At 62.2% G+C, this 24,296-nt stretch overlaps 3 protein-coding genes across 38 annotated transcripts in view; 1 reads left to right on the forward strand and 2 right to left on the reverse strand.

Moving 5' to 3' along the window:
* Nucleotides 1–6: 6 nt before the first annotated feature.
* SEZ6 (seizure related 6 homolog) lies at nucleotides 7–14,127 on the reverse strand. Of its 2 annotated transcripts, none has more exons than XM_042026201.1 (17): nucleotides 14,011–14,127; nucleotides 5,978–6,547; nucleotides 5,772–5,905; nucleotides 4,694–4,886; nucleotides 4,192–4,377; nucleotides 3,947–4,115; nucleotides 3,449–3,615; nucleotides 3,172–3,366; nucleotides 2,727–2,865; nucleotides 2,448–2,644; nucleotides 2,177–2,371; nucleotides 1,906–2,097; nucleotides 1,628–1,825; nucleotides 1,493–1,531; nucleotides 1,271–1,391; nucleotides 1,095–1,197; nucleotides 7–569 (listed from the first exon to the last, which is right to left on the reverse strand). In XM_042026201.1, exons 1-17 carry the CDS (start codon nucleotides 14,072–14,074, stop codon nucleotides 537–539), a joined length of 2,895 nt encoding a protein of 964 aa, XP_041882135.1. In that variant the 5' UTR covers nucleotides 14,075–14,127; the 3' UTR covers nucleotides 7–536. The 2 variants fall into 2 exon arrangements, with proteins under 2 accessions (XP_041882135.1, XP_041882136.1); XM_042026202.1 differs by having other exon boundaries at nucleotides 7–553; nucleotides 14,011–14,126.
* A 3,399-nt stretch (nucleotides 14,128–17,526) lies between these two features.
* On the forward strand, nucleotides 17,527–21,218 carry PIPOX (pipecolic acid and sarcosine oxidase). Its single transcript, XM_042026245.1, has 8 exons — nucleotides 17,527–17,716; nucleotides 18,041–18,189; nucleotides 18,629–18,830; nucleotides 18,927–19,109; nucleotides 19,172–19,324; nucleotides 19,391–19,549; nucleotides 19,651–19,726; nucleotides 19,822–21,218. The coding sequence occupies exons 1-8, from the start codon at nucleotides 17,591–17,593 to the stop codon at nucleotides 19,950–19,952; spliced, it is 1,179 nt and encodes a 392-aa protein (XP_041882179.1). The 5' UTR covers nucleotides 17,527–17,590; the 3' UTR covers nucleotides 19,953–21,218.
* MYO18A (myosin XVIIIA) overlaps nucleotides 20,944–24,296 on the reverse strand; it is a 31,994-nt gene continuing 28,641 nt past the window's right edge. For 33 of the 35 annotated variants that reach the window (XM_042026241.1, XM_042026238.1, XM_042026237.1 and 30 more), the window contains 2 exons: nucleotides 22,693–23,868; nucleotides 21,487–21,573 (listed from right to left, as the gene is read on the reverse strand). In XM_042026241.1, coding sequence (XP_041882175.1) covers nucleotides 22,701–23,868 — 1,168 coding nt within the window. In that variant the 3' untranslated portion in view covers nucleotides 21,487–21,573; nucleotides 22,693–22,700. Of the gene's footprint in view, nucleotides 21,574–22,692; nucleotides 23,869–24,296 lie in introns of all 35 variants that reach the window. The other 2 variants (XM_042026242.1, XM_042026240.1) reach the window with 1 other exon arrangement.

The raw sequence follows: 24,296 nt of genomic DNA on the forward strand, positions 1-24,296 counted from the left end.
GGGGGGAGCACACACATGGCCACCCAAGCCCCTCGCCCAACCCCCGGGGCTTCGTCCCCTCCCCGCTGCAGCCCCGGGGAGCCCTGTCCTTACCTGGGGGTCCCCACAGCGCTGCTCCCCCTGCCTGTGTCACTCCTCCGTCGCGGGGACTGTGGGGGGCTGCTGTTTTCCCCCTGCGGGGGGCTGGAGGGAAGGATGGAGCCCAAAAGACAGGATAAAGTCCAGGGGCCCTCGCTGGCTCAGGGGCCGGGCGGGGGGGCAGGATGGGGTCCAGGGACCCCCACTGGCTCAGCCTCTCATGAGCCCAGTGCGGGGGGCTGGGTGACAGTGGGGCTCGGGCAGACCCCACGGGGGTCCGGATGGATTGGGGGTGGCAGGGGGGTGGATGGTGCCCAGGTGGGTCCTGCCAAGCGCTCGGCTTGAGTCTCCTTGGGAGAGGTGTTCCCAGCCCGTGCCGGGGGCCGGTGGGCACGGGGGGGTCCGGGAGGGGTGGCTGCGGCACCAAGCTCCATACTGCCCACACCTAGATGGACACCTCATATTCCCTCGTGTCCTGCAAAGAAAACAGACTGCAAGGGGTTGGACACTCGGCAGTGCAACGGGGTGCCTGGGACAGGGATAGGGCATCTCCCATCCCATAAGGACAGACTCCCATCCCAGACTACAGACAGCCCTGGGGATGCGTGTCCCATCCCAAACGTGGGTCCTGGATTAGTGTCCATCCTGTCCATGGTCCCTGGATGGATATCCCAGATAGTGTGTGTGGTCCCTGATGGTTGTCTGAACTAAAGTGTGGTGCCTAGATGGATATCCCACCCCACATGTGGTCCCTGGATCGATGCTCCATCCCATGTGTGGTCCCTAACCGGATGTCCATCCAGTGAATGGTCCCTGGATAGACATATCATCCCATGGGTGGTCTCTGCGTGCATGTCCCATCCCCTGTCTGGTTCCTGGGTGGATGTCCTATCTAATGCATGGTTCCTGGAACATATGACCCCATCCCACGCCTGTCCCTGGCACAGGTGGCCTATGCGATGCAGGGTCCCTGGGGTGCCCAGCCCCAGATGGGGGGTGTGGGGGCCAGTACTTACTCCTGTCTCATAGGTGGGATTGTCAAAAGCCGACTCCACGGTGATGTGGTCATAGGGGTGGGAGCCGGCAAGGGGCAGCTGCAGGACCGGCTTCCCCTGGAGCCTGTGGGGAAAGGGCAGCTGGAGTGGGCAGCAGGAGGGCATCATAGGGTGACAGGGGCCAGTGGGCCACTCACTTGGAGAAGTAGAGATAAATGCCCCCGATGAGCAGGGCTACCACCAGCACGGGCAGGAAGACAGCGATGGCAACGTTGGTGCCCTCCAGCGTTGTCCCCGAGGGCACGGCCTTGGCCACAGCTGTCCAGGAGATTTGGGGACTCACCGAGGGAACACCCCACATTGGCCACACCCTGGGTGCCCATCCATGCCCCGGCACCCCAGCACACCCTTGCCCTTACCATCCAGGTTGCGGTTGCTGTAAAACTCATCGTAGGAGGCTGGAGGAGGGGGAAGAAAGAAACCAACACCGGGGGTGAGAAGTGGGGTGCCGAGCGGTGCCGGCGGGGTGCGGGGGTGGGGGGTGGTCCTCTCACCCGCCTTGCAGATGGGAGGGGAGCCGCTCCAGCGTGAGGGGTGCCCGGGCAGGCAGCGCAGGCTGCCCTCGCCCAGCAGCGCCCGGCCGGCGGTGCAGGAGAAGTGTAGGGTGGCTCCCGCCGGGTACAGCCGCCGCTCCGGGTTCTGCCGCCCGCCCGCCGGCACGCCGGGGTTGTGGCAGGGCTCATACGTCTCCGCTGCGGGGCAGGGGTATGGTGGGGTCACTGCTCGCCACCGATTTGGGGGATATGCCCGGGGGAGGGGGTGTCCAACTTACGGATGCACTTGGGGAGACGGTCACTCCACTTGGGTCCCCCCGCAGCACGGTCATGGCAGGTGAGGGTCCCAGTGCCCGCCAGGACATAGCCCTTGTCACAGACGTACTGCACGGTGGCTCCCACCGGGAATTTAGGATTGGAGACCACCCTGCGGCTGTGCTCAGCATCCCCAGGGTCCCGGCAGGTTGTCACTGCAGGTGGGAGTGACCGATAGTGATGGTGGCTGGGGATGCGCCGCAGAGCAGGGGGTCACTGGTGGGCATCACTCACCCCGCTCACAGGAGGGCAGGTCACCACTCCACGTCAGGTCCCAGTGACACATCAGGAGGTCAGTGCCGGTCAGCTGGAAGCCAGGGTAGCAGTGGAAGGTGACCACAGTCCCATGGAGAAGCTCCGGCTGTGAGGACGTCTTCCAGCCATTGGCGATGTCTGGCAGCTCAGGGCAGGTGTCATTACGGGGGACCTCTGTGGGCATGGAGGGATGAGCAGGGCAGTGGGGACACTGCAGACACCAGTGACACTGTCCCACTGCGGGGCTCACCAGAGAAGTGGATGACAAAGCCCTGCCGATAGGCAAAGGCACCGGCACCAGGGTCAGACTGGAACTGGACGGTGACATCGGCAGTGGATGCGTAGAGCTTGAAGCGGCCACGGGCACCCGTGTACTGGCCCAGGATCCGCGCCGTCAGGTCATCCCCATCATAGAAGGTCAGCATGTCCCCCGAGCCCAGCCGCAGCCTGGGGCAGGGGGGCAGTGAGGGCAGGAAGTGCACAGACCCCCCACGCCACTGTCCCCATCCTGGGCCATCCCAACACTCACACGCGGACATCCAGCATGATGCGCTTGTCCTCCTCCACGTGCAGCCCCCAGATGCAGTCCTGGCCCTTCCCGTACGCCTCCGGCCAGTTGGGTGACAGCACCACTCCGGCCGTGTCCGTCAGCTCCCCGCTGCACACCGCTGTGGGCACACACCAGGTTTGGCACTGCCACGGGGCACCCGCCACAAGACCCACTCCAGCATCCCAGATCTGGCACCCGCCATCCCCCGTGACTACGGCTCAAGCACACACTGTGGCGCAGTGACTCCAGCACCCATCGTGGCCCATGCCTGGCTCCAGTATGCACTCCAGCATCCCAGCTCCATCACCCTCCATCCCTGTTGGCTTCAACTCACACCATGTCCCTCAGCTCCATCACACAACATCCACACAACAGCAGTATCCCTCGTGCCCCATCCACAGCAACCCCCAGCACCAGCACCTACCACGGCACGCTGGTTCTGTCTCGTTCCACTGCGGGTCACTGGGGTCCACGCACTCGATGATGGTGGAGCCCTGCTCCAGCGTGTAGCCAGGGTCGCAGCTGAACTCCACTGTGGTACCCACAGGGTACCGGGGGTCACTGGCCGTGAAGTTCCCGTACTTGACGAAGGGCTCATAGCAATGCCCCTGCTCGAAGGCTGCGGGCACAGGGGCAAAGGTCTACAGGGGCCGGGTGGGCACGGGGCTGTTTGGGTTCCCCGCTACGCCCCAGCCCCATACCCTCATAGCGCAGTGCCATGCCCGCAGCGGCCCCGCTGCTGTCGGTGGTGAGCTCTACGAAGAAGTGGTGCCCGGTGCTGAGCAGCCCCTCGATGGGCAGGTACTCCACCTCGTAGGAGTCATACACCGGCGGTGCCTCCACGTTGTTGCCGTTGCGGATGATGAGCCTGCCAAGGCACGACAAGGGCAGGGTGCAGTGCTGGCCATGGCCAACAGCACCATCCTTGGGCATGGTTGGAGGTTATCTTCCTTGAATATGGCCAACAGCACCTGTCCTTGACCATGGCCTGTGGCCAACAGTAGCCACACTTGGCCATGGCGAGCAACACCCATCCTTAAATATGACTAATGGCACCCATCCACGACAGATCCCATCCTTGGATATGGCCAGTGGTACCTATCCTTGGATATAGCCAAGAGCACTCATCCTTGAACGTGGCCCTGTGCCTCAGGGTGACCCCACACCCCCAACCCCCTCAGTTTGGTCCAGAGCCAAACCTGTCATCATCCTCTGCCAGTGACACCTTCTCGAAGTGGAGGTGCAGGCGGTGGCCATCTGGTGCCTCCAGCAGCCAGTGGCACGTCAGGTTGTTGCTGTAGTTCCCGGGAAAGCCGGGCGAGACAATGCGTCCCACTGTGGCATTCCGGACCACCCCACCGCACGCCGCTGTGGGAAAGGGACCATCAGTGGGTGACTGTGCCGTGCCAGCTGTCCCGTGTCCCCACGGTGCCCCGGTGCTTACCGAGACAGAGGGGCTCGCGGGCGCTCCAGAAGGGGCGGGTGGCGTTGCGGCAGAGGAGCCGGCGGGCGCCCTGCAGTTGGTATCCCGTGGAGCAGCGGAAACGGGCGTCCCCACCGGGGTGCAGGCTGCTGACGGAGACCTCCCCGAAAGCCGGCCGTGCTGGGAAGGGGCAGCTCAGCAGGTAGGCTGGAGGCAGGTGGCAGTGTTACCAGGGGTGAGCGGCAATGGGTCCCTCAGAAGCCAGAAACTGCCTCCCCAGACCCCCAGAAATGCCTGGGTGTGGCAGGGCTGAGTGACACAGTGTCTGTGGCTGCCGAGAATGATGCTAAATGAACCCATAATTGCTAAGGCAAATTAACTCTCATGGAGAGATTACCTGGTCAGTGCTCACTTATAACGCACCAGCAACACAGATGAACTGCTGGTGTATTGCCACGACCCAAATTAGCACCACATTGGCAAGGAAGCTCCCAGAGAGTAGAGAGGGGTCTGAGCCCCATACCTTGGTAGTGAAAGTGGTAGGAGCCAGGGCTGGGGGGCCGGGGGCTCTGGAAGCGCAAGGTGAGGAGGTTGGCTGGGCTGCGGATGACCTGGCCCCGCAGCAGGAAGGACTCGTTGGCCAGGAGGTTGGGCTCCAGGCCTCCCGTGCTCTCCACCGTCAGCGTCTCCCCTTCTGCCAGGCTGATGTTCTCTACCTGCAGGGGACACAAGTGTCACCACCACAGCATTGCCTGGCTCGGAGCTGGTCCTTGAGTGGCTTCTCTGTGGTCGATAGCCCACTGGAGCTTGTCTGTGCGGGGCAGTGCCTTTCAAACACGGTTAGCAGTGCCATAAATCATCCCCCATGCCACGAGCAGCAGGGCCCAGCCGGTGCTCTGCCAGAGCACCACGGCACAGCCAGGCCCACGCTGGCAGCCTTGCAGACAGCCAGCCTCGCCCTCTGGAGCAATTTGCTATTAATGATGTTAATTAAGCTATGCTGCATGGTGAGGAGCAGCAGCACGGGTGAGTGTGGGCTGGAGGAGGGCTGATGGTGGAGATGCTGCCTCTGGCTCACTGCTGGCTTTCGACAAGCCACGGCACTGCCCTGTGGTGGCTTCAGCAGAGATGGGGGCACATGGCCACGTGCCACTGATGGGAGCAGCACATGGCCTCAGCACAGCAGGATTTGCTGTCAGCCTCTGCTCCTGGCAGATGGGCGCTGGGTGTTCCTGGCCCTGCAGCACAGCATGGCACCTGCTGGCACTGCTCACACCTTCTCCATCAGGGCTTTGTTAATTAAATCTCGCAGCACTTCTTTGTGATGGGTGCCAGCCACAGCAGCTGGTGGGCACAGAGCATCCTGGGGCATCCATCCCACCAGCTCATGTACCCACATCCCTGTGCTGGGCCCGGAGGGTAGGCAATGCCCTGAGCCAGCTCTCTTGGCTTAAGGACACAGGAATGGGGACAAGGACAGGGACAAGACCATGTGTTGGCTGCACCCTGCACAGACACACAGCCATGGCACAGAGTAGGGAACATGCCACACTTGTCTGCAGGCTCTTGGCACCCTGTCCCACCCTCAGTCCTCAGCTCACCTTGAGCTCCACACCATAGCCAGGGTAGACAGAGATGGTGTAGGTGCAGTCCAGGCTGCCATCATAGGGGCCACCGGTTGGCTCTGGGGACACCAGCCAGCCCTCGGGACCCGCCAGCGTCCGGTTGCAGGGAGCTGGTGACAGAAGAGACCCCAGCTCAGCCCCACTTCACCCCAGCTCCACCTGACTCCCTCCCTGGCGCTCACCTGGCCCCTGCAGTGTGGTGACAGTGGTGGTGGTGATGGTGGAGGTGGTGGTGGTCCCTTCCTCATCCCCAGGCACCACAGCGGCCCCGGTGCGGGGTGCCAGGGATGTGCCAGCCGTGGTGGGTGCCTGGCTGGGGGATGCAGTGCTTGACTCTGGCACCCCAGAGGGGGACCACGAGGGGTCTGCACCCGGCACAGCCCCCCACGCCTCCCCCCATGGCCCGGAACGCCCTGCTGGCGTGGTCAGCGGGTCAGTGGGGAAGGCAGGCCGGGGCAGGGCAGGGGTGCGGGGTGAGGGCTTGGGTTCTGGGGGGCCGGGGGCCGGCTGGAGGGCATCGGCAGGGAGGAAGGGGCCAGCACCAGCAGGCAGGAATGGTGCCTGGGCCAGGTAGTCCTTCTTCAGGAAGGCTTCGTGCAGCAGGTCCTCCAGCAGCGGGTGATGGTTGAGGATCTTGAGTGTGGGCGCCGTGCTCACAAAGTGAGCCTCTGCCTCCCGCTCTGCCGGCGTGGGCAGCGCCGTCGGCTCCACCTCAGCACTCTCCCCGGTCTTCCTTGCCAGCCCGTTGGAGCCTGGAGGGAGGAAAGAACATGGGATGCTGGGGATGTGTGGAGTGATGCTCTGTTGGGGACTGACAGGGAACGGGGGACTGGTGGTGCACCAGGGAGTGATGCTTCATCACAGACCAACACTGTGCCCTCAGTGGCACCTGGACCAGTGCTTGGACAAGGGCTGATGCTGTATCAGGTGTGGATGCAGCTCTGGGGAGTGGTGCTTGTGCAGTGCCACAGACCCCTGCAGACCAACACCTCCCCATGGACCAGGCCTGCACCGTGGGCGAGTGCCGCTCCAAGGACTAACGCTTTCCTGCACACCAATATTCCCCCAAAACCAGGATGGCAAACAAGCCACATGCAGCGGGATTGTGACACCCTCTCCCCAGCATACCCTTCACTGGGGCAGCCCTGGAAATTAAGCTCTGGCTAATTAATGCACATCTGCAGCTTGTACCATGTGAAGGGGTGCCCACTCCTCTGAGCCAGCCCTGATGGAGACAGCCCCGGGATTGGGTGTCCCTGATCACTGATTATCCTTCACCACAGAGGTGGCCATCCCGTGCCGAGGTTTCCCCGGGACTGCACATTCCCAGAGGGCAGGCACGCAGGTGATTACCCTGACTGCCATGGCTGCACCAGGAATGTCACCGGAGCCTGGACACTTGGACCCTCCTCCAGGCTACCAGAGAGCTCACCTTCTTTCCAGCCAGGCTGTCCCTGAGCAGTGTGAGTCTGTAGGGAACCCCCTACCCCATCGATGCTCCCCCCCCTCCCACCCACAACCACAGGGATTCCCCTGTCACAGCCCCGTGTCCCTCCCAGACATTAGTTCCTGAGCAAATCCCCAGCATGCCCAGCCCAGCCACTTACAGCCTTCAGACCAAAAATAAAAGAGAATTTAATCAGCCCTAATGAGTCACCCAGCATCTCCTGCTCCCGGATCTGGCACAGCACCATCCCCTCTCCTGCTGGGCACATCTCGGTGTCCCCCAGCCCTGCCGTGCCACGGCAGAGGGGATACCACGGTGACACCAGCATCCCTCTGAGGCCCCGGTGTGAGGCACGAGGCCACGGGAGTGCGTGGGCACGTCTTGCCGCCGTGCACAGGCACTGATGACACGATACTGCCAATTACCGGGTAATTATCCCTATCCGTAGCAGGGCAGGGCCCCGCGAAGATTAATTACTCTGCGACTGCTGCTTTTAAGGGACTATTAAGACACATTATCTTGGGTGTGCAGCGTAGTGGGGAGCTGCTGGGTGCTGGCAGGCATCCTCACACCCCTGCTACCCACCCCGTGTCCCCACCGACCCCCTGCCATCGTGCTGGGACAATAATGCCCTGGGCACAGAGGCACAGCAGGGACACCTGCCCACACCAGCTCCGAAAGGTTCACTTGCCCCCCAGCAAGGCCAGAATTATATTTTAATAGGATCCATTTATTAGAACATAAAAGTTAATGAGTTTATACTGAAGGGCGCCAAAATCTCTGTTAGGCTTTAATAGCAGATTAGTGCTCGGGGCTGGGCCCTGCGCTGTCACCACTGCCCTATGCGGTGAAGGCTGGGCTAGAGATGCCCACCCAGTCCCCTGGACACTCCTCTCCATGGGCATCTCACCTGCCCGGGGTACTAGGGAGCACAGTGGTCCCCATGGAGGCGACTGGCTAAGGCCAGGCCTTACAGCAAGGATCCTACAACAGGTCCCATCTCGATACTCTGCACCCTGGGCTGGGCAGGGTTGGCACCAGGCACTGCCCTGGGCTCTGTGTGGTGCTCTGGGTACCACAGGATGCTCTTGGCACCGGGGGATGCTTGGGGCTGGGGATACAGGATGCTCAGGACACCGTGGGAAGGCAGCGGGTGCCCAGCTGCTGCCACCCATGCCCCATGAACACCACGGGATTAGAGCCTCTGCCTCCATAGATGTCTCTAAGCAGCTTATCTCCAGTGCCACAGCTATGTCCCTCCCATGTCCCCAAGGTGACCAGGGACTGCTGACATGGGGCTGGCTACCCAGCACACACCCCTCTGGGCCCTGGCACCCAGCAGCCACCCCGCCAAACTCAGGGTGGGCAAAGGGGCTGTCAAGTCCCCAGTAGCCATGTGCCTGTCGGGGTCCCTCGGCAAGCTGGCCACGTGCCCACGGCCACAGCGGAGAGGGGGTCCTAATCCCTCCCATTGGCTTTGTCGGGTGGGAGTTTATTAACAGCAGCTGGGAGATGCCAGAGACTAATCCGGCTGTGGCAGGCGGAGGCCCCCCCCGGCGGGAATCGATGCCGCCTGCTGTCACAAATAAATAAATAAGGCGGCACGCAGCCACCCAGGGAGCACCGATCGATGCTGCCCGCCAAGAAAGCAATAACAGAGTGCCCAGCTCAGGGAGGGGACAGGGCAGGGCCCTTGGTGGCCCCAGGAGCATCACAGCGCACAGTGGTGTTCCGTGCCTCAGTTTCCCCATCTGTAGGATGGAGGAAAGGGGGAGGTGCAGGTAGCCATGTGCCTGGCACGGGGTGAGGACAGGGGCTGGGCCTCACCAGACTCTAGGTTTATTTTCCAATTTAAAATCTAATCTGGCTTTGCCCCTATGGCCAGGGCCGGCAGCTGTGATGAATGAGCTGTCAGGCAGCTGACACCATGCTCCCCCACCCACAGCCTCCCTGTCCCACAGCCCCCAGCCCCCTGGACCACCCCCAGCCTCCACAACAGGAACAGGAGAGGGAGCACACCCTATTGATGCCAGATCCCTACCTGTCCTCTGCCCTGGTGGCCCTGGGGACCCCAGGCAGGGAACAGGGCTTGCTTCCAGGTGTGAAGGCAGCGTGGGCAGGAGCAGGCAGAGAATACAGGTGGGTGCAGGTGGTGGGTGGGCAGGTGTAGGCAGCATGGGAATGCAGGCATTGTCGGGATGCAGGCAGGCGTGGGTGGGCAGATGCAGGCAGGAGCGCACAGATGGTGTGAGGGTGCAGGCAGGGGCGGGTGGGCACAGGCAGGACTGTGTAGCCAGCTCCCCTGCCACCCAGCTGTCACCGCTGCCACGCAGACAAACCACTGGCACCCAGCGTGGCCAGCTGGCAGCTATACTGGCATCCACATCCTGCTACATGGCTACCTCCACCCTGGCACTGCCAGTGACCCCAGATGCCCACGGCCAAGCTGAGCCTGTTAGAGCAGCTGGAGCAGGGACCCAAGGGGCTGCCCTGGTGCCTGGGGACACCGCTGGCGAGTGCGGCCGCCAGCCCTGGCAGCTATCGGAGGAGCTCGGCTTTAATATTCATGGCAGCGCTGGCGGGGAAGCGTTTGACCTTGTATGTTTTGCAATTCTCCTTGAATTGAACAGTCATTTACCCGCTGACACATGTCACATCACCGCAACCGGTTCCCTGGAGCATCGCGGCGGCCGAGTGCCGGCTGACACACCGAGCGCCCCGAGCACCACCGGCACGGGGTGGGCATGAGGGCAGAACCCAGCGGCCAGCTGGGTGCCCATCCCCGGGGCTTTCTTCCCTCCCCACCTGGTGGATGCCAATGGGGCCCTTGTCCCCTCCTCGCCACCCACAGCACATGTAATCCCCCTTCCCCATTCTCCCTGCGGAGCTAATGGGTTTCTACAGCAATTTCCCTGCGTGGCAGCAGCGGTGATAAATTGTATGTCTGCTGCTATTTCAGACCCAAGCACTGTGCTGTGCCATGTCCCCCCTCCCTGGGCTGACAGCACCCAAATCAGCCTCTCCCCCAGGCTTTCCTGTGATGGATACCCCACTGCTGGGCAGTACCCGCTCAGTACCACGCCACATGATGTAGGTGCCAGGCCCCCGTGGGGCTCTGTGCAAGCTCTGGTCTCCCCGGGACCCAGCACAGCTCACCCCTCTGGGTGGCAGGGGGGCATTCAGCCCTCGGGGCACCCCTGGGTGCTGGGGATGCCTGCCCAGAGTGGGCGGGAGTCAGGCAGGGCGAGCAGGGCCACGCTGCCCACCCAGCTCCCGTCTCCCCTTCCCTCCGCCCACTGCCAGAGACAGCAATTGGAATCGGTTGCGGGAGGCGAGCGAGAGCTGCTTGTCGGGCTCCGCGTTGGGCTGCTCAGCCATGTCATACTTCCTGCAGACACCATTCCCTCCCATCGCCACCTGCTCCTGCCAGAGCCAGCATCTCAGCTGTCCCCAGCACTGTGTCCCTCCCAGCCAGCCCCACACCCTGCTCCAGCACTGCTTTTCCTAGAGGATGAACCATCCAGTTCTGGAAGCCACTGAGGGCTGATTTTACAGCCAACATTTTCCCTTGCTGCCACTCCCCAGGGCCTCTGGGGACTACCAGAGCCTGCCCTGCCCAAGCATCACCTCGCTCATCGCCCAGCACCGCTCATCGCCAAGCACTGGCTGATTTGGCGTTTCAAACACCTCTCTCCATTTTCACAGGGTCAGAGCAGCGCTCTTGCAGCTGATTAATATTTGATCCCTTCAGCACAGCTCGTTACTGCATTTAAATTATATATGTAATAATTCCTACTGGCACAGCAAGCGTGCGGGCTGGCCGCTGCCACTTCTCCTGCAGGCTGGGGGCCGAGCAGATCCCCAGCCTTGGCCAACGGGACCCCCTGGCACCTCGGAGGATGTGATGAGCAGTGCCAGGTCTCAGCACAGTGCAGGCTGGCAGTCAGCCAGGCAGATAGAGGCATCCCCAGCTGCCTCTGAGGGCTCCAGGCAGCCCCTTCACCCACCCGAGGATGCTCATGGTGGGAGCATGCTGGTCCTCCGGTTGTCCCCATCTCCCCAGCAGCAGGAGGAAGGGGTGCTGCCACTCCCGAGCTCTTGCCTGCAACTGGAGGGAATCCATTACCTCCCTGCTTATAGGCAGCTTTCAGAGGCAATCTTTCAATTGTGCGCATTTAAAGAATTGATTGGAGGCGAAATTATCCTCTCCCGTCAGAGCCGCTGGAGACACAACTTCATCCACCTCCCCTGGGGGCTGTTGGTGCTCCCAGAGGACCCCACAGCCAGGGTCAGCCACAGTCCCTACTCCGGCAGGGGCTGCATAGAGAGAGTGACAGCCCCAGGAGCCCAGTGCCAACCTGGGGGTCCCACCAGCACCATAGAAGTGGGGGGTTCTCTGCTGCTCCAAACCAGGCCTGGGGGTGCCCTTGTTGTGTCCTTGCCCAAGCTTCTTTGCAACCCATTTTCCCCCACATTCCCACTGCTCTGGCTCTGCCTGGCAGCCCTGCTTGGCACAGCACCCTGAGCCAATTTCATCCCTGCCACTGCAAACCCACAGACGATGCCTGCGGCAATCGGGCTCCCAGGCAATGGTGGGGGTGGTTGGCTCAGCCCGCGCCCCACATCCCCGCGGGACGACCGTGCCCTCCCACTCCCTGGCTTAAGAGTATTATCCAGATAATCCTGGCCTGGCGGCACGGCAGCGTGGCGGTGACGAACTCCTCCGAGGCACGCAGGGCACAAGCACACGCGCCGTTAATTACCGGAGCAGGCGCCTGCCTCCTTCCCCAGCTCCCCCCCTCACACTGAGACCCCAGCCAGCACCCACATGCCCAGGGCACCGTGTCCCCCAAATACATCACCCCTGTGGGCACAGTGCTTCTGGCTGATGCTGGATGCCGTGGCACAGCTCATGGGGGCACGGCCAGGCCCTGTACCCCTTACCACAGCCTGTGCTGCTTCCCTTTACCCCAGGCTGCCAGGAGCCCAAATTACAAGGAGCTCCTTCCAGTGTGGCTAAGATGACACCCACAAAAAAAGCCTGGCCTTCCATGGATTTGGACAGCTGGGGAGAGGGGCTGCAGTGGGCTGGGGCTGATGGAACTGTGCCTGGCACCATACTCCTCAGCTGCATCAGTGCCATGGGGTCCAGACCCCTCTTTCTGCTGGGGCAAACCCCTGTGGACACCAGGGGCTGGTGGTGACCCACAGTTGGGGCAGGAGACAGATAGGATCATACTCTGTATTGCCACCACGGAGCACATCACCAAGCTCCCCATCCTGGATGAGGGGTCTAAGACTCCCTGTCCCCATGTCCCTCAAACCCATGGCTTCATACCCATCAAGCACCAGCCCATCGATGCCAAGTCAAGGCCACAGTGACACTGAGCGTGGCAGTGCTGCATGGAACCCGCGGTGCTCCCAGGGAGCCCTGCCTGATGGAGGATTGGGAGCTTGGGGCATGAGCCACACAGGCAGCTCCCAGCACATGGTGGAGGGATACAGGGTGGACAGGACCCCATGGGTTCCAGGCCTGGGAAAAGCTCAGCACCTCCCAGGGCATCCCTACTTTTAAGACTCTGGGAAATGCACATGCAGTGTTTAATTAACTTTATTGATATTCAGAAATTAGGGGACTGACTAGACGTAATTGCTCATTAGAAATTATTGAACTGACACAGTAAGCACCAGCCTCCCTTGGGGGAAACCTGCCCTGCCCAGGGCCCTGCTCCCAGGACAGAGCCAGCGACATGGACCTCCCATTCCAGCTTTGCTGCCCCCCCGGCAGGGCAGGAGATGGGGATGCCATGGCATTGCCCCACTTGCTGTCCCCATCCCCTCCCTTTCCCAAGGAAGAAGGCTGTGGCAGCAGCCCCAGGTGGCAGAGCGAGCTGGGAATAGCAGCGGGCGCAGGGCCACGGCGCCCTTCCCCGGCTGGGCTCCGCTGCCAGATGGGGAGTTTATGTAACTCCCTGCACGGCTGCTGCCTGCAGCCGGTGCCCACATCCCGCATCCCACCGGGGCCAGCAGGGCTGGACCACGACCCGCCCATCGCCCCGTGCATGGCCACAGTGCTCCAGGGCACCCCAATCCCTGACAGGTCTCCCCAAGCCTTGGAGGGTCCCCAATCCTATTTTTGGGGCAGCAGAGCCGCGAAGCATCGAGGCTTCCGGTGCCCTATGGGTGCCAGAGCCAAGGAGCCGAGCTGGGTGTTGGCTGCTCTCCTTGGCAAGAGCCAACACTCGCCACCCCTGCGTCCCCCGTGTCCCCCGCAGAGCTGGAGGGGTCACCCCAAGCGGGAGGAGAGGGGGAAAGAACCAAATGCCCCCAGTGCCCCCCACCCGGCCGTGGGGACCGCACGGAGGGACCGGGTCACGGTATAGCCAGCTCGAGGGTGGCTCGAAGGGCTCGGTGACCGCGGGAGCGGGTCCCGCCGTGCCTGCCCAGCCCCCGGTGCAGCGATGCTCGCCCCACTCCCGCCGGTAACACCGGCAGAGGGGCTGCCGCCGGAGCCTGCCGGGGGCGGCGTTGCACCAGCCCGGCTGCAAAGCGCTGTGCGCGTCCCCGGAGGGGGTGGCGGTGGGGCGGATAACGGGGAGGGGAGTTCTCGGTTCAACGGGGGGAAACGGGGAGCCTCCCCTCCGCACCGAGGGGCGAGCACGAGTTGGCAAAGTTTAGCGGCGACGGAGACGGGTTGAGACCACCCGGTACCGAAAGGGTGGTCGGTGTGCGCGGCGGGGGTGACCCGGGGTGTCGGCCGGCGCTTACCGTGTACCGGAGCGCGGAGCAGCGCGGCGAGGAGCGGCAGGAGCAGCGCGGGCGGCGGGCCCATGGCCGGCGGCGGTCAGCACCGCGGACAGCTCCGCTGCGGGCGCGGCGGCGGCGGCGGCGCCCCGAGCGGCGCCCGCCGATACCGGGGACGGCGGAGGGGGGGGGCCGTAATGCTCCGAGCGCGGCGCACACCAATCCAAGGGGGGGGGGGGGCTCTGCCCGCCTCCCCCTCAAATCCCGCCGCCGTAATGCTCCGAGCGCGGCGCTCGCCAATCCCGAGGACAGGGCGGGGGGACTGCCGTAATGCTCCAAGTGAGGCGCTCGCTGATTCCAGGGATGAAGCGGGGGGGCCTCCCCCCACCCACCCGTGGCCGTAAGTCTCCGAGCACGGCGCCCTCCAATCCCGCAGGCTGGGAGGGGGGGGCTCCTCCCTGCTACCCCACCCCCACGCCGTAACTCTTCGAGTGCGGCGCCTGCTAAAGCTGGAGAGGAAGGCTGGGGGAGGGGGATCGCCTAAGCCCCCCTTCCTCCCCGAATCCCGACAACCCTTCGGGGTGGGAGACACCGAGGGCTGTGGCAAAGGTGCTCGGTACCCACCTCACCAGATCCTGCCGCCCCACCCACCAGAACTCTCACCACAACCCCCCCAGGCTGCCCTTCCTTATCCCTAAATAGCCCAAATTAGGGCTGGGTTCGTCATCCCCCGAGCAGAGACACCTAGACCCGGAACAGCACAGAGGAGGGCTGGTATTCGTTATGGTGGGGGTCCAACAGCCCCTCCCCAGCCCCCTGCCTCGGGGTCCCAGTGGGCAGCCAGCCCTACAGCGGGCAGATGGTGTTGGCACCGGCACCGAGCAGCTCCATCTTGGCTGATGGACGGCTCTTGCGGGTGTTAAAAGTATGAAAAAACCCAGCTCTTTGTTTAATAACCCCCTCCCCATCCCTGCAAAAGCCCAGATGGCTTCGCCTCGCCGGATCCCCCGCAGCCCGGCCAGCCCCGCTGCACACACGGCCCACGCAGCCAGCTCCGGTGGAGGTTTAATTTTAATCCCAGGTCCTGCTTTGCCGACATGCATCATTCCTGCATGGAGAACGGCATGGCTTGGCACGGCGAACCAAGAGCAGAGCAGCAGCCAGTCCCATGGCATGGGCTCTGTGCCACCAACGCCGCGGCACTGTGTCTGTGCCACCAGCCCCACGGCTGCGGTGGGAGCGGGGCTGGAAGCGATGCCGGGATGCTTCTTATCCCGGGGGTGCTGCCGGCTCTCCCGCAAAGCACTTTCAGCTCTAAACCCAAAACTTTGATCCACCGGTAATGCCATCAATGTTTAATGCAGCAAAGCCCTGGTAGGGCTCGGAAGATGAGCATTTTGAGGCCAAATTGAAGTTTCTAATATTATGATATTCAAATAATTTTAATCTGCCTGATGCTTCCCCAGGCACGTACCTGGACTGCTAATGAGGGGCTGCCTTCAGCTGCTGTTGGTTTTGACAGAAAACAAACAATCCTTTGCAGGTGCCATCAAAGGGTTGGGAATGGAGAGGTCTGGGGAGGAAAATGGGGGCGAGCGTGCGTGGAGCCAGCATGTTGCGGCTGGGAGAGAAGGATGCTGTGCTCCCCTCGGCTCCCTGGGGAACAGCATTGCTCCCTAGTTCTTTTTTAAGTCTTGGTTTGTGCTTGGTGAAAAATGAGGCCAGCACAGATGGATGATGGGATTTTGGGAAACTTCTGTCCCAGTGTAGAGTGGGCAAAAAGGGTGCAGTGGGTCCAGAGTCCAGCACCCATCAAGCTGCATCTGATCCTTGTCCAGCCTTGGCCAAAGTTCCTCATTCCCCATTTCCCCAGCACAACATGGATCTGAGCTGGGGCAGCTCCCACAGCCTGTGCCAGGCGGTTCTCCAAGCCCCCATTTCCTCCTCCCCATGCCATTCCCAGCCCCGAGTTTTCCCATCCATCCACCCAGCCCGCATGGAATATTTCATTTTTACTGAACTCTCCTGACCCACGCCGGCTGCTTAGGGAAATGGATTTCTTGCTGCCACAAGCATTGCCTCCAGTCAGTATAAACCCAGGTGAAAAGGACATGGCAGGAATGATGGAGACCCTGGCACAGGGCTGAGGGACTCCCCAAAAATTCACCCTAAGGCAAGTTGAGGCCCTGCAGCTGCTTTTTGGGCTCTGGGGGTGCAGACCTCCCTGATGCTTGGGATCAGACCTGGTTGGGGTCACCTGCAGAACAAAAGAAATGGCATGAGGGCTCCCACAGAGCCCTGAGGATGGTGATTTGCATCCCACCAAAGGTCTCACCATCTCTGTAACCTCACAAGCGAGGCTTTCCCATCCCTTCCATTACCACACCGCTAACGGGAGAGGAGTTCATTTTTACCATTTAACGTTTCACAGATAATTAATTATTCTTCATCGTTCCAGCAAAAAAAGGAAGAGCAAGTAGAGGGGCTATTCAAAGCAAAAAAAAAAAAGTCATCTGAAACCCAGGGAAATTGCTGAATTATTTGTAACATCAAAGGCGAGCGAGGATGTGCTGATTTAACGGGGCCCTGTGCGGTGCAGAGCCCTGGGCATCGTGGCGATGCTGAGACTGGGATGCACTCATTGCAGTAGTGGTCATGGGCAGGGGGGTGGATGAGGGGTGTGGGGGGTACCCCAACCTCTGCCCGTGCTGCCCATCCTCCTCCTCTCACCTCCCCATCGATGCGAGCTGCCTGTTTCTGCCTTTGCACCATGTTGGGGTGTCCCTGTGACCTGGTGGGAGCCTCGAGTGCTCCCCAATGCTTCATTCATCACCAGAGGCAAGTGGCAAAATAAATAATGATATTTAACATTTTGTAATAACGACAATTAACCAGTAAATAATGCCTTTTACACCGCAGAAGCCAGAGTGAATTAATTCCCCTAATTAGCTGTCAGGCAGCATGGGGCAGTGGTGGCAGTGGGCAAAACTGGCAGCCCCTGCCTGTGTTATCCTCCACTCTAAGGCACTGTTCCCAAACCCCAATCACACCCCAAAATTTTACAGATTTGCAAAATCCACCATGGGGCTCCGTGCCACATCTTGGCAGCTCTGGTGAGCCCTAAATCACCCCTATCTCCCGTTAAAAAAATAACAACAAAAGATGGCAACAAAATGGTTTATGGCTGTAATAAATTGTGCTGGAGGGGAAAAAAAAACCCTGTTTGCCTGGAAGCAAGGGGGGAGTTTCCCATTGCCGCACGAATGGAAGCCCTGTGTCCCACCACAGCTGGAGCCAGCAGTGACCAGTGGAAAGGGGGATTTATTGGAAGCAGTTTTCCTTCACGTCTATCCTACCCATTCACTCTGATCAGCTGAACTGCCTGCCCTGGGACCAGGAGCTGGTGTTGGTGGGGGAATGAGAATGTTCCTGCCTGGCCAGCCCCAAGGGGTAGCAAGAATGTGGCCCCTGTGTCCCCAGAGAGCTGGAAGGTGGCCAAAGCTCCACCACCCGCTCGGCTTGGCTGGACTCTGCCCCCTTCCTCCCCTTGGCTCACCTCCCAGCGGCCACAGGGACAGCAGCAGGGACGAGGACGAGGACAGGCATGGCTGCCCCAAGCCAGCCCCAGAAGTCCACCTACGATGTCATTGTCATCGGGGCCGGCATCCAGGGCTCTTTCACTGCCTACCACCTGGCCCAGCGCCACAAGGACACTCTGCTGCTGGAGCAGGTATGGTGACCCCATTCTGCCACGACTCCATTCCCAGCAGGCTGGGGCGGGTGCCCGCAGACCTGGCTGCCCTCCACCATGGCACAGAGCAGAGCCGCTGCTGGCACTGCAGTTCCCAGTGCCAGCACCCTCATGTCCCCAGCACCAGCACCCTCATGTCCCCAGCGCCAAGACCCCCGTTTCCTGCTTTTTCCCTGTGCCATGGTTGACAGGACAGGCTGTGTCCCAAGGTGCCTTGTGCAGCACGGTGCTGACGCACACGGGGCTGGTGCGGTTGAGGGTGGCAGTGTCTGTGGTCACCCCCATGTCCTCTCTGCCCCACAGTTCCTCCTGCCCCACTCTCGGGGCAGCTCGCATGGGCAGAGCCGCATCATCCGCAGCGCCTACCCCCAGGAGTACTACTCCCGCATGATGCCCGACAGCTTCCGCCTCTGGCAGCAGCTGGAGGCCGAGACCGGCACCACCCTCTACAGGTGATGGGGACAGGGACGCAGCCACCGCCGGGCACCGTCCCCTCCCCGAGGGACTGGGGGCGGTGACCTTTGGGTGGGATGCGGCTTCCTTGGCAGGCAGCTGCCAGTTCCTGGTAATTTATGGGGCTCCATGAAGGAAATGTCATTAAGGAAATGAGCATCTAAATGATCCTCCGGTGCCGGGGTCAGGGCTGATGGCTCTTGCTGTACTTAGGGGGGAGAGTGTGATGTCAGTGTCCGGACCCTCCCCATGCATCTCACCCTAAGCGCTGTGCCCTTATCACCTGCATCCCAGTGTGGGGTGCGCCAGCACCAGGGTGTAGCACATCCCAAGTATCACTGGTGTCACCGTGCCTCAGTTTCCCCCAGGAGCAAAGCAAGCGGGGGGTCCGCGCAGGGAGGGGGAGCAGGGCGAGCTGACGTGACTGGTGGGATGCAGGCAGACGGGACTGGTGGTGCTGGGGCTGCCGGGAGAGCCGGAGCTGGAGGCCTGCAGGAGGAGCCTGGGTGTTGACGAGGTCCTCGACGCCGCGGCGCTGGCCCAGCGCTTCCCCGGCTTCCGGCTCCAAGCTGGCCAGGTGGCCGTGTTGGACAGCACTGCCGGGGTGCTCTTCGCTGACCCGGCACTGCGGGCGGTGCAGGTAGGTGCTCCTGAGGGGATGGGATGATTTGGGATGGGATGGAGGTCCCCTGGCTCTATCCTCGCAGCCACCTCCCGTCACCCTCCCCTACCCCAGGAGGTCTTTCGCCGACATGGGGGCACCCTGCGGGACGGGGAGAAGGTGCTGCACATCGAACCTGGGGCCACGGTCACTGTCACCACCACTGCTGGGGTGTACAAAGCCCCCCGGCTCATCATCACGGCTGGAGCCTGGACCGGTGCCCTCGTGGAACAACTGGGTCTCCGCCTGCCACTGCAGGTGAGGGTTGGTGGCACAAGGGGGTGGCACAATCATGGCCAGAGCTAATGGAGTGATTCCAGCCCCTGCGCATCAACGTCTGCTACTGGAGGGAGAAGCAACCTGGGAGCGCCAGCTCGGGCAGTGTCAGTCCCTGCTTCTTGACCCTGGGGCTGAGCCAAGCCCCCCATGGCATCTACGGGCTGCCCTCCATTGAGTACCCAGGTCTGATGAAGGTGAGCGGGGTGCAGCTCAAGGTGGGGGATTCCTTAACCAGCCTGCCCTGACCAGTTGTCCTCCAGGTGTGCCACCACCATGGCAGCCCCACAGACCCAGAGAAGCGGGATCAGGCCCCCTCGAGTGCCCCCCACCCTGACATTGCCGTCCTGAGCAGCTTCATCAGCAGCTATCTGCCTGGGCTGGAGACCCAGCCGGCAGTGATGGAGACCTGCCTCTACACGGTGAGACCCGCCCCAGGGCACAGACCCAGGCATCCTGAGCCCTCCCCCAGCTGAAGGTGGACCCCACCCTGTCCCTTCACCTTCACACCCTGGCTTCCCAGAACACTCCAGATGAAGATTTCATCCTGGACCGGCACCCCAAGTTCAGCAACATCGTCATCGGCGCCGGCTTCTCAGGTAAGCAAGGGCAGCTGCGCCCCCAGCCCAGCACCCCAGAGCTGTCCAGGGCCATGGGGATGGTTGTGTCCCCACCTTCCCTCTCCTTCCCACAGGCCATGGGTTCAAGCTGGCACCAGTGGTGGGAAAGTTGCTGTGTGAGCTGAGCCTGGGCGAGGAGCCATCCCACAACATGGCCCACTTCGCCATCACCCGCTTCCCCGGCGTGTTTGCGGCTGCACAGTAGATGCCATGGGGCTCCAGACGTGCCCCCATGGCATTGCACTTGCCTGCAGCTGTGTTCCTGCATCCCAGTATCCTCACACCCAGTGCACCTCCATCCCCATGTATCTCCACCTCCCTGCACCTTGGGGAGTCCCAACACGCTGCACTCCTCCAGCCCCGCACCCCAGATATCCAGCATCCCCATGTCTCCATATTCCACCATCCCAGCACGGCTGCATCCTTGCTTCCCCACATCCCTGTATCTTGGTACCCTGCCTCCCCACATCCCAGCATCCCCCATGCCATGCGGTGCGAAGCAATCTCTACCAAGCACCCACTCCTGGGGAACAAATTAAGAAGCTTTGTCAGCCTCATGAAGATGGAGCTGGAGCAGCGCGGAGAGACACACTCGCTTAGGAGTCAAGTTAAATGTTTTAATGTTAAATGTGCCATTTTATTATCATTAGATCGCTCCCACTTAATGAAAGCGCATTAGCGCAGCGTGGCTTTATGGCAGAGAGCACCGAGCTTGGCCTGTGTGCTTCCAGGAGGTGGTGGGGAAAGGGAAACAACCTGCCAAGGAGTGAGGGGGGTCCCCAGGGTGCGGGGTGTCCCCGGGGCCAGGTGCAGGGCACAGCACATGGCACGGGGACAGCACACGGCCAGGGCCGAGGCTGAGCCGTGCAGGCAGCCAGCAATGCACATCATCATCTCCTCTGCGTTAATTATTTAATGCCGGCAGGCAGAGGCTCTGTCCCGCTGCTCATCTGCATATTTATGAAGATTGATAAATGATTCAGCACTGGCACCCACGAGGGCTTCCCCCCCCTCCCCACCCCCTCCGCAGCACCCATGGGTGCAGCAGGCTCAGGGAAGAAGCCAGACTTGGCCTTTGCATGCAGCTCTGCATCCTTGCTGGAGCTGGATCCATTCCGTCAGACCTCTTCACCATGCAAACACCCCCCCAAAAACGGGGAGACCCCCCAGGCACATGGAACAGGCAGCAGCCGGTATCACCAGCCAGAAATGACGTTTATTTTCATAATGAAAGTAAAGGGGGTGGGGGGAGAATGCACAGCTGGGCTAGTGCAAAACAGCCAGGCAGAGGCGGGGGGCTGGGGGGTGACAAAAAACCCAGGTGGGCACGTGGGACCCTGTCCCCATGTCCCCTTCCCGGCTGCCGGGCGGCTGCTCCCCAGGGCCCGGCCAGCGAGAGACGTCTTTGGCTCAACTAAAAGGGGTGTAAGAGGACGGCAGGGTGCCGAAGGGGGGAGTTTAAGTTATAAAACAAGGAGCCAGCAGGCACTGAGGAATAAATCCCGGGTGCCGGAGCAGCCGGCTCCGCCGCCAAGGACAGACAGGAGGTGGGAGGGTGGGGGGTGCAGCCAGCGAGCCGGCCGGGCTGCTCCTCCCATGGCTGGAGCCGGGGGCTCCAAATACCGGCTGCCCGGGGCGGCCCCCGGAGCTGAGCGTTCCCGGGGCGGTGGGAAGTGGCGGTGGGGGGCTAGGCGGGGGTCTCGGCAGCCCGGCTCTCCGCCTCGCTGGCACTGGGGGAGCTGCGGGAGGAGCGACGTGTGCTGTCCCCGGCGTCGTGCTCATCGTCCCATCTGTCATAGGTGAAGGTGTGCCGGGAGCTCGTGGGGCTGTGGGAGAGAGCGGGGTTAGAGGGGGTCACGGGGGGCTCCATGTCCCCAGCATGGCTTGGCTGCAGAGCACAGCTCCCCTCCGGCTGCAGCGGGAGCTGCGGTGAGCCAGCACGCTGGCAGCCAGCTGGATGGAGCCTTGATTGCCTCCTTTTTTATTCTTTCCGAGATATTTGGGACATGCCTCACTGCAAACAACTCCTCGCTGCGCTGAGCTGAGCCCCTGCTCTGCAGTGGGGCTGAGCTGAGCCTGCCCAGGAAAAAGCTCGTGGCCCTGGATGCCAACACCAGCGCTCCCAGACACCCTGACTGAGGGTCCCGGTTGTACCCGAGCCCAGGGCTGGGTGCTGGGGGTGTTGCTCCCCCGGTACCCCATGATGCCTTCCCTGCCCCTGGGACAGGCAGCCCAACGGCGACAACATTTCCAAAAGGCTTCTTTCCCTTCCTCCAGCAGCTCTCCTATTCAAGCCATCAGAAAGGAATGAGCCTGCTCTGGAATCGCTGCTGGCGAGCCCCAGCAAACCCTCCTCTCTGCATCAAACAGCATGCAGAACCCCAAAGTCCTGCAGGTTGAGGCCATTCACACCCCGAATTCCCATCATAGGCGCCCAACAGGGCACAGGGCAACTCTGAGCTCCAGTTGCCCACTCTGGGTCCCCCACCGCGGGTGCTGCCTCCATCCATGCTCACACACTGCAGTCGGTGCGTGTTAGTACCCACCCCACTCCCCGCTGCTCCTGGGGGCTGTGCTGCCCATCAAACCCTTAAAAATTTCCTGAAGGAATAAATCCAGATGTGTCCCGGTCGATGGCTGGGGAGCCAGGAAGGGATTAGCACTTCCTGGTGCCCCGCAGCTGCTAATCCTGAACACGCTGCATCCTGGCAGCACGGGCAGCTGCCGGTCCCACTGCGGCCATGCCGGGGATCTCCCCACAGATGGAGATGCGTTCGGGATGCCCTGCAGCATCCCAAAAGCAGGGCTGCTGCAGGCACAGAGGGCTGCCCCATCCCGGGGTGCCCCATGCCGGCGGAGGAGAACTCCAGAGTCAGGAGAGGGTTAGGGCGAGCGGTTAGTGGCACACGGGGAGGTTCATGCTGCACGGCACACACCGCTCCCACCTCCTGCCTCAGTCGCTCTCGGGACGGTACAGGTACTTCATCATCAGGCTGTCCACCTGCTTCTTCCGCTGCTTCTCCTCTTTCTTGCCCCGGGCAGGACGTGTCGGCTCCTCGCCCCCCGCCGCCCGCGGGCCCTTCTTGACACTGGAGGTGCTGCGGTAGGAGCTGGTGGAGCCGGAGGAGGACTCGGAGGAGGAACTGGACTCGGATGATGACTGCTGCTTCTTCTTCTTCTTCTTGGATTTCTTCTTGCTTTTCTTGGCACGCTTCTTGGAGCTCTTCTTCTTCCGCTCCTCCTCCTCCTCAGAGGAGCCCGAGCTGCTGCGGCACCGGCAGGTGTGCCGGGAGAAGTCGAGGGCGGATGCGGAGCGGCGCAGGCTGCCGGAGGGGCGGTCAGCGGCGCCCAGGGGGGCCGCACTCCGGACACTCCTGACACTCCGGACACTCCGGCCGTCGTCCCCCGAGTCGGCCTCGGGGCTGGAGCAGCCCCTGGCCAGCAGCGGACGGTAGCTCAGCACCTCCTGGATGGCGGCTTCCAGGTCGGGATCGAGGTAGGAGCGGTGCCGCACGGGACGGGCGTCTCCAGGACCCTCCTCCTCGGAGGCTGCGCTGCGGGGCCGTGGGGGCACAGAGAAGCTGCGCCCCAAGAGGGGCTGCCCGCGGGACCCCTCGTCCGCCTCATCCAGGCGGCTGCGGGCCAGGGAGAGCCGCGACTCAGGGCGGCCCTCGGGCCCCCCGCGCCGGCTCCGCAAGCTGCCGGGGCTGGAGAGGGCGAAGCTAAGCATCGAGCACCCCTCGTCCCCATCATCGCCGTCCTCCAGCCCGCGCCAGGAGGCGGAGGAGACGCGGCTCACTGGGGCGGAGGCGACGGAGGCTTTCTCTACGTCGGTGGCCGAGAGGGACCACCGCTTGTCCAGCCCTTGGCGAGCCCGGCCGCTGGCGTCGGCGAAGGCGCGGGCGATGACGGCCGCCCGGTCCTGGGGCTCGCCGCCGCGGGCCGCCCGGCGCGGAGGGCGCTCGGGGGAAGGCGGCCGCTCGCCCAGGGCGCTGAACAGCGTCTGCTCATCCCCGCGGCCGCCTATGGAATCCTTGAGGCCCGGCCGCTTCCTGTAGCTGAGGGAGCTCAACACCGACACCGGCCGCTCCTCGGGCTCGGGGCCGTCCGGCGGGGCTGACCTGTGCCGCGGCACCGCGGCCCCGCACGCACCGGGGAGACAAGAGAGACACGGAGATGAGCGGGCAAAGGGGGGGGCTGCGAGGCGGCCTCGGCAATTTGCGTCAGCGGGAAATGGCATCGTGGAAAAATGTCATGTAAATGTGGGAATTGTTCTAGCCCAGCACTTTGATTCCCCTTTAAAGTGTTGCCTTCAATTTATTTCATTGTCGGCTACCGGGAGCCGCTGTGTTTGATTCCCGACTTCAGAAAAGGTGGAATTATCTCCAATAACAAAATGTTTTACATCTGCACCGCTGAATAAATTAAACCAATTAACAGAAACCAGCTCAGATCTTTCCCCCCTGCTCGGCAGAGGCAGGAAGTCCCCTGGGACTCCTGGAGCCCTGCTAGGAAATTGGGTTTGGATAAAAGCAAAGCAATCTGTGCT

The sequence above is a fragment of the Corvus kubaryi genome, unplaced genomic scaffold, assembly GCF_017639235.1.
Source record: "Corvus kubaryi isolate FWS band 111438036 unplaced genomic scaffold, C.kubaryi_AGA036_p1.0 37284, whole genome shotgun sequence".
Taxonomy (NCBI): domain Eukaryota; kingdom Metazoa; phylum Chordata; class Aves; order Passeriformes; family Corvidae; genus Corvus; species Corvus kubaryi.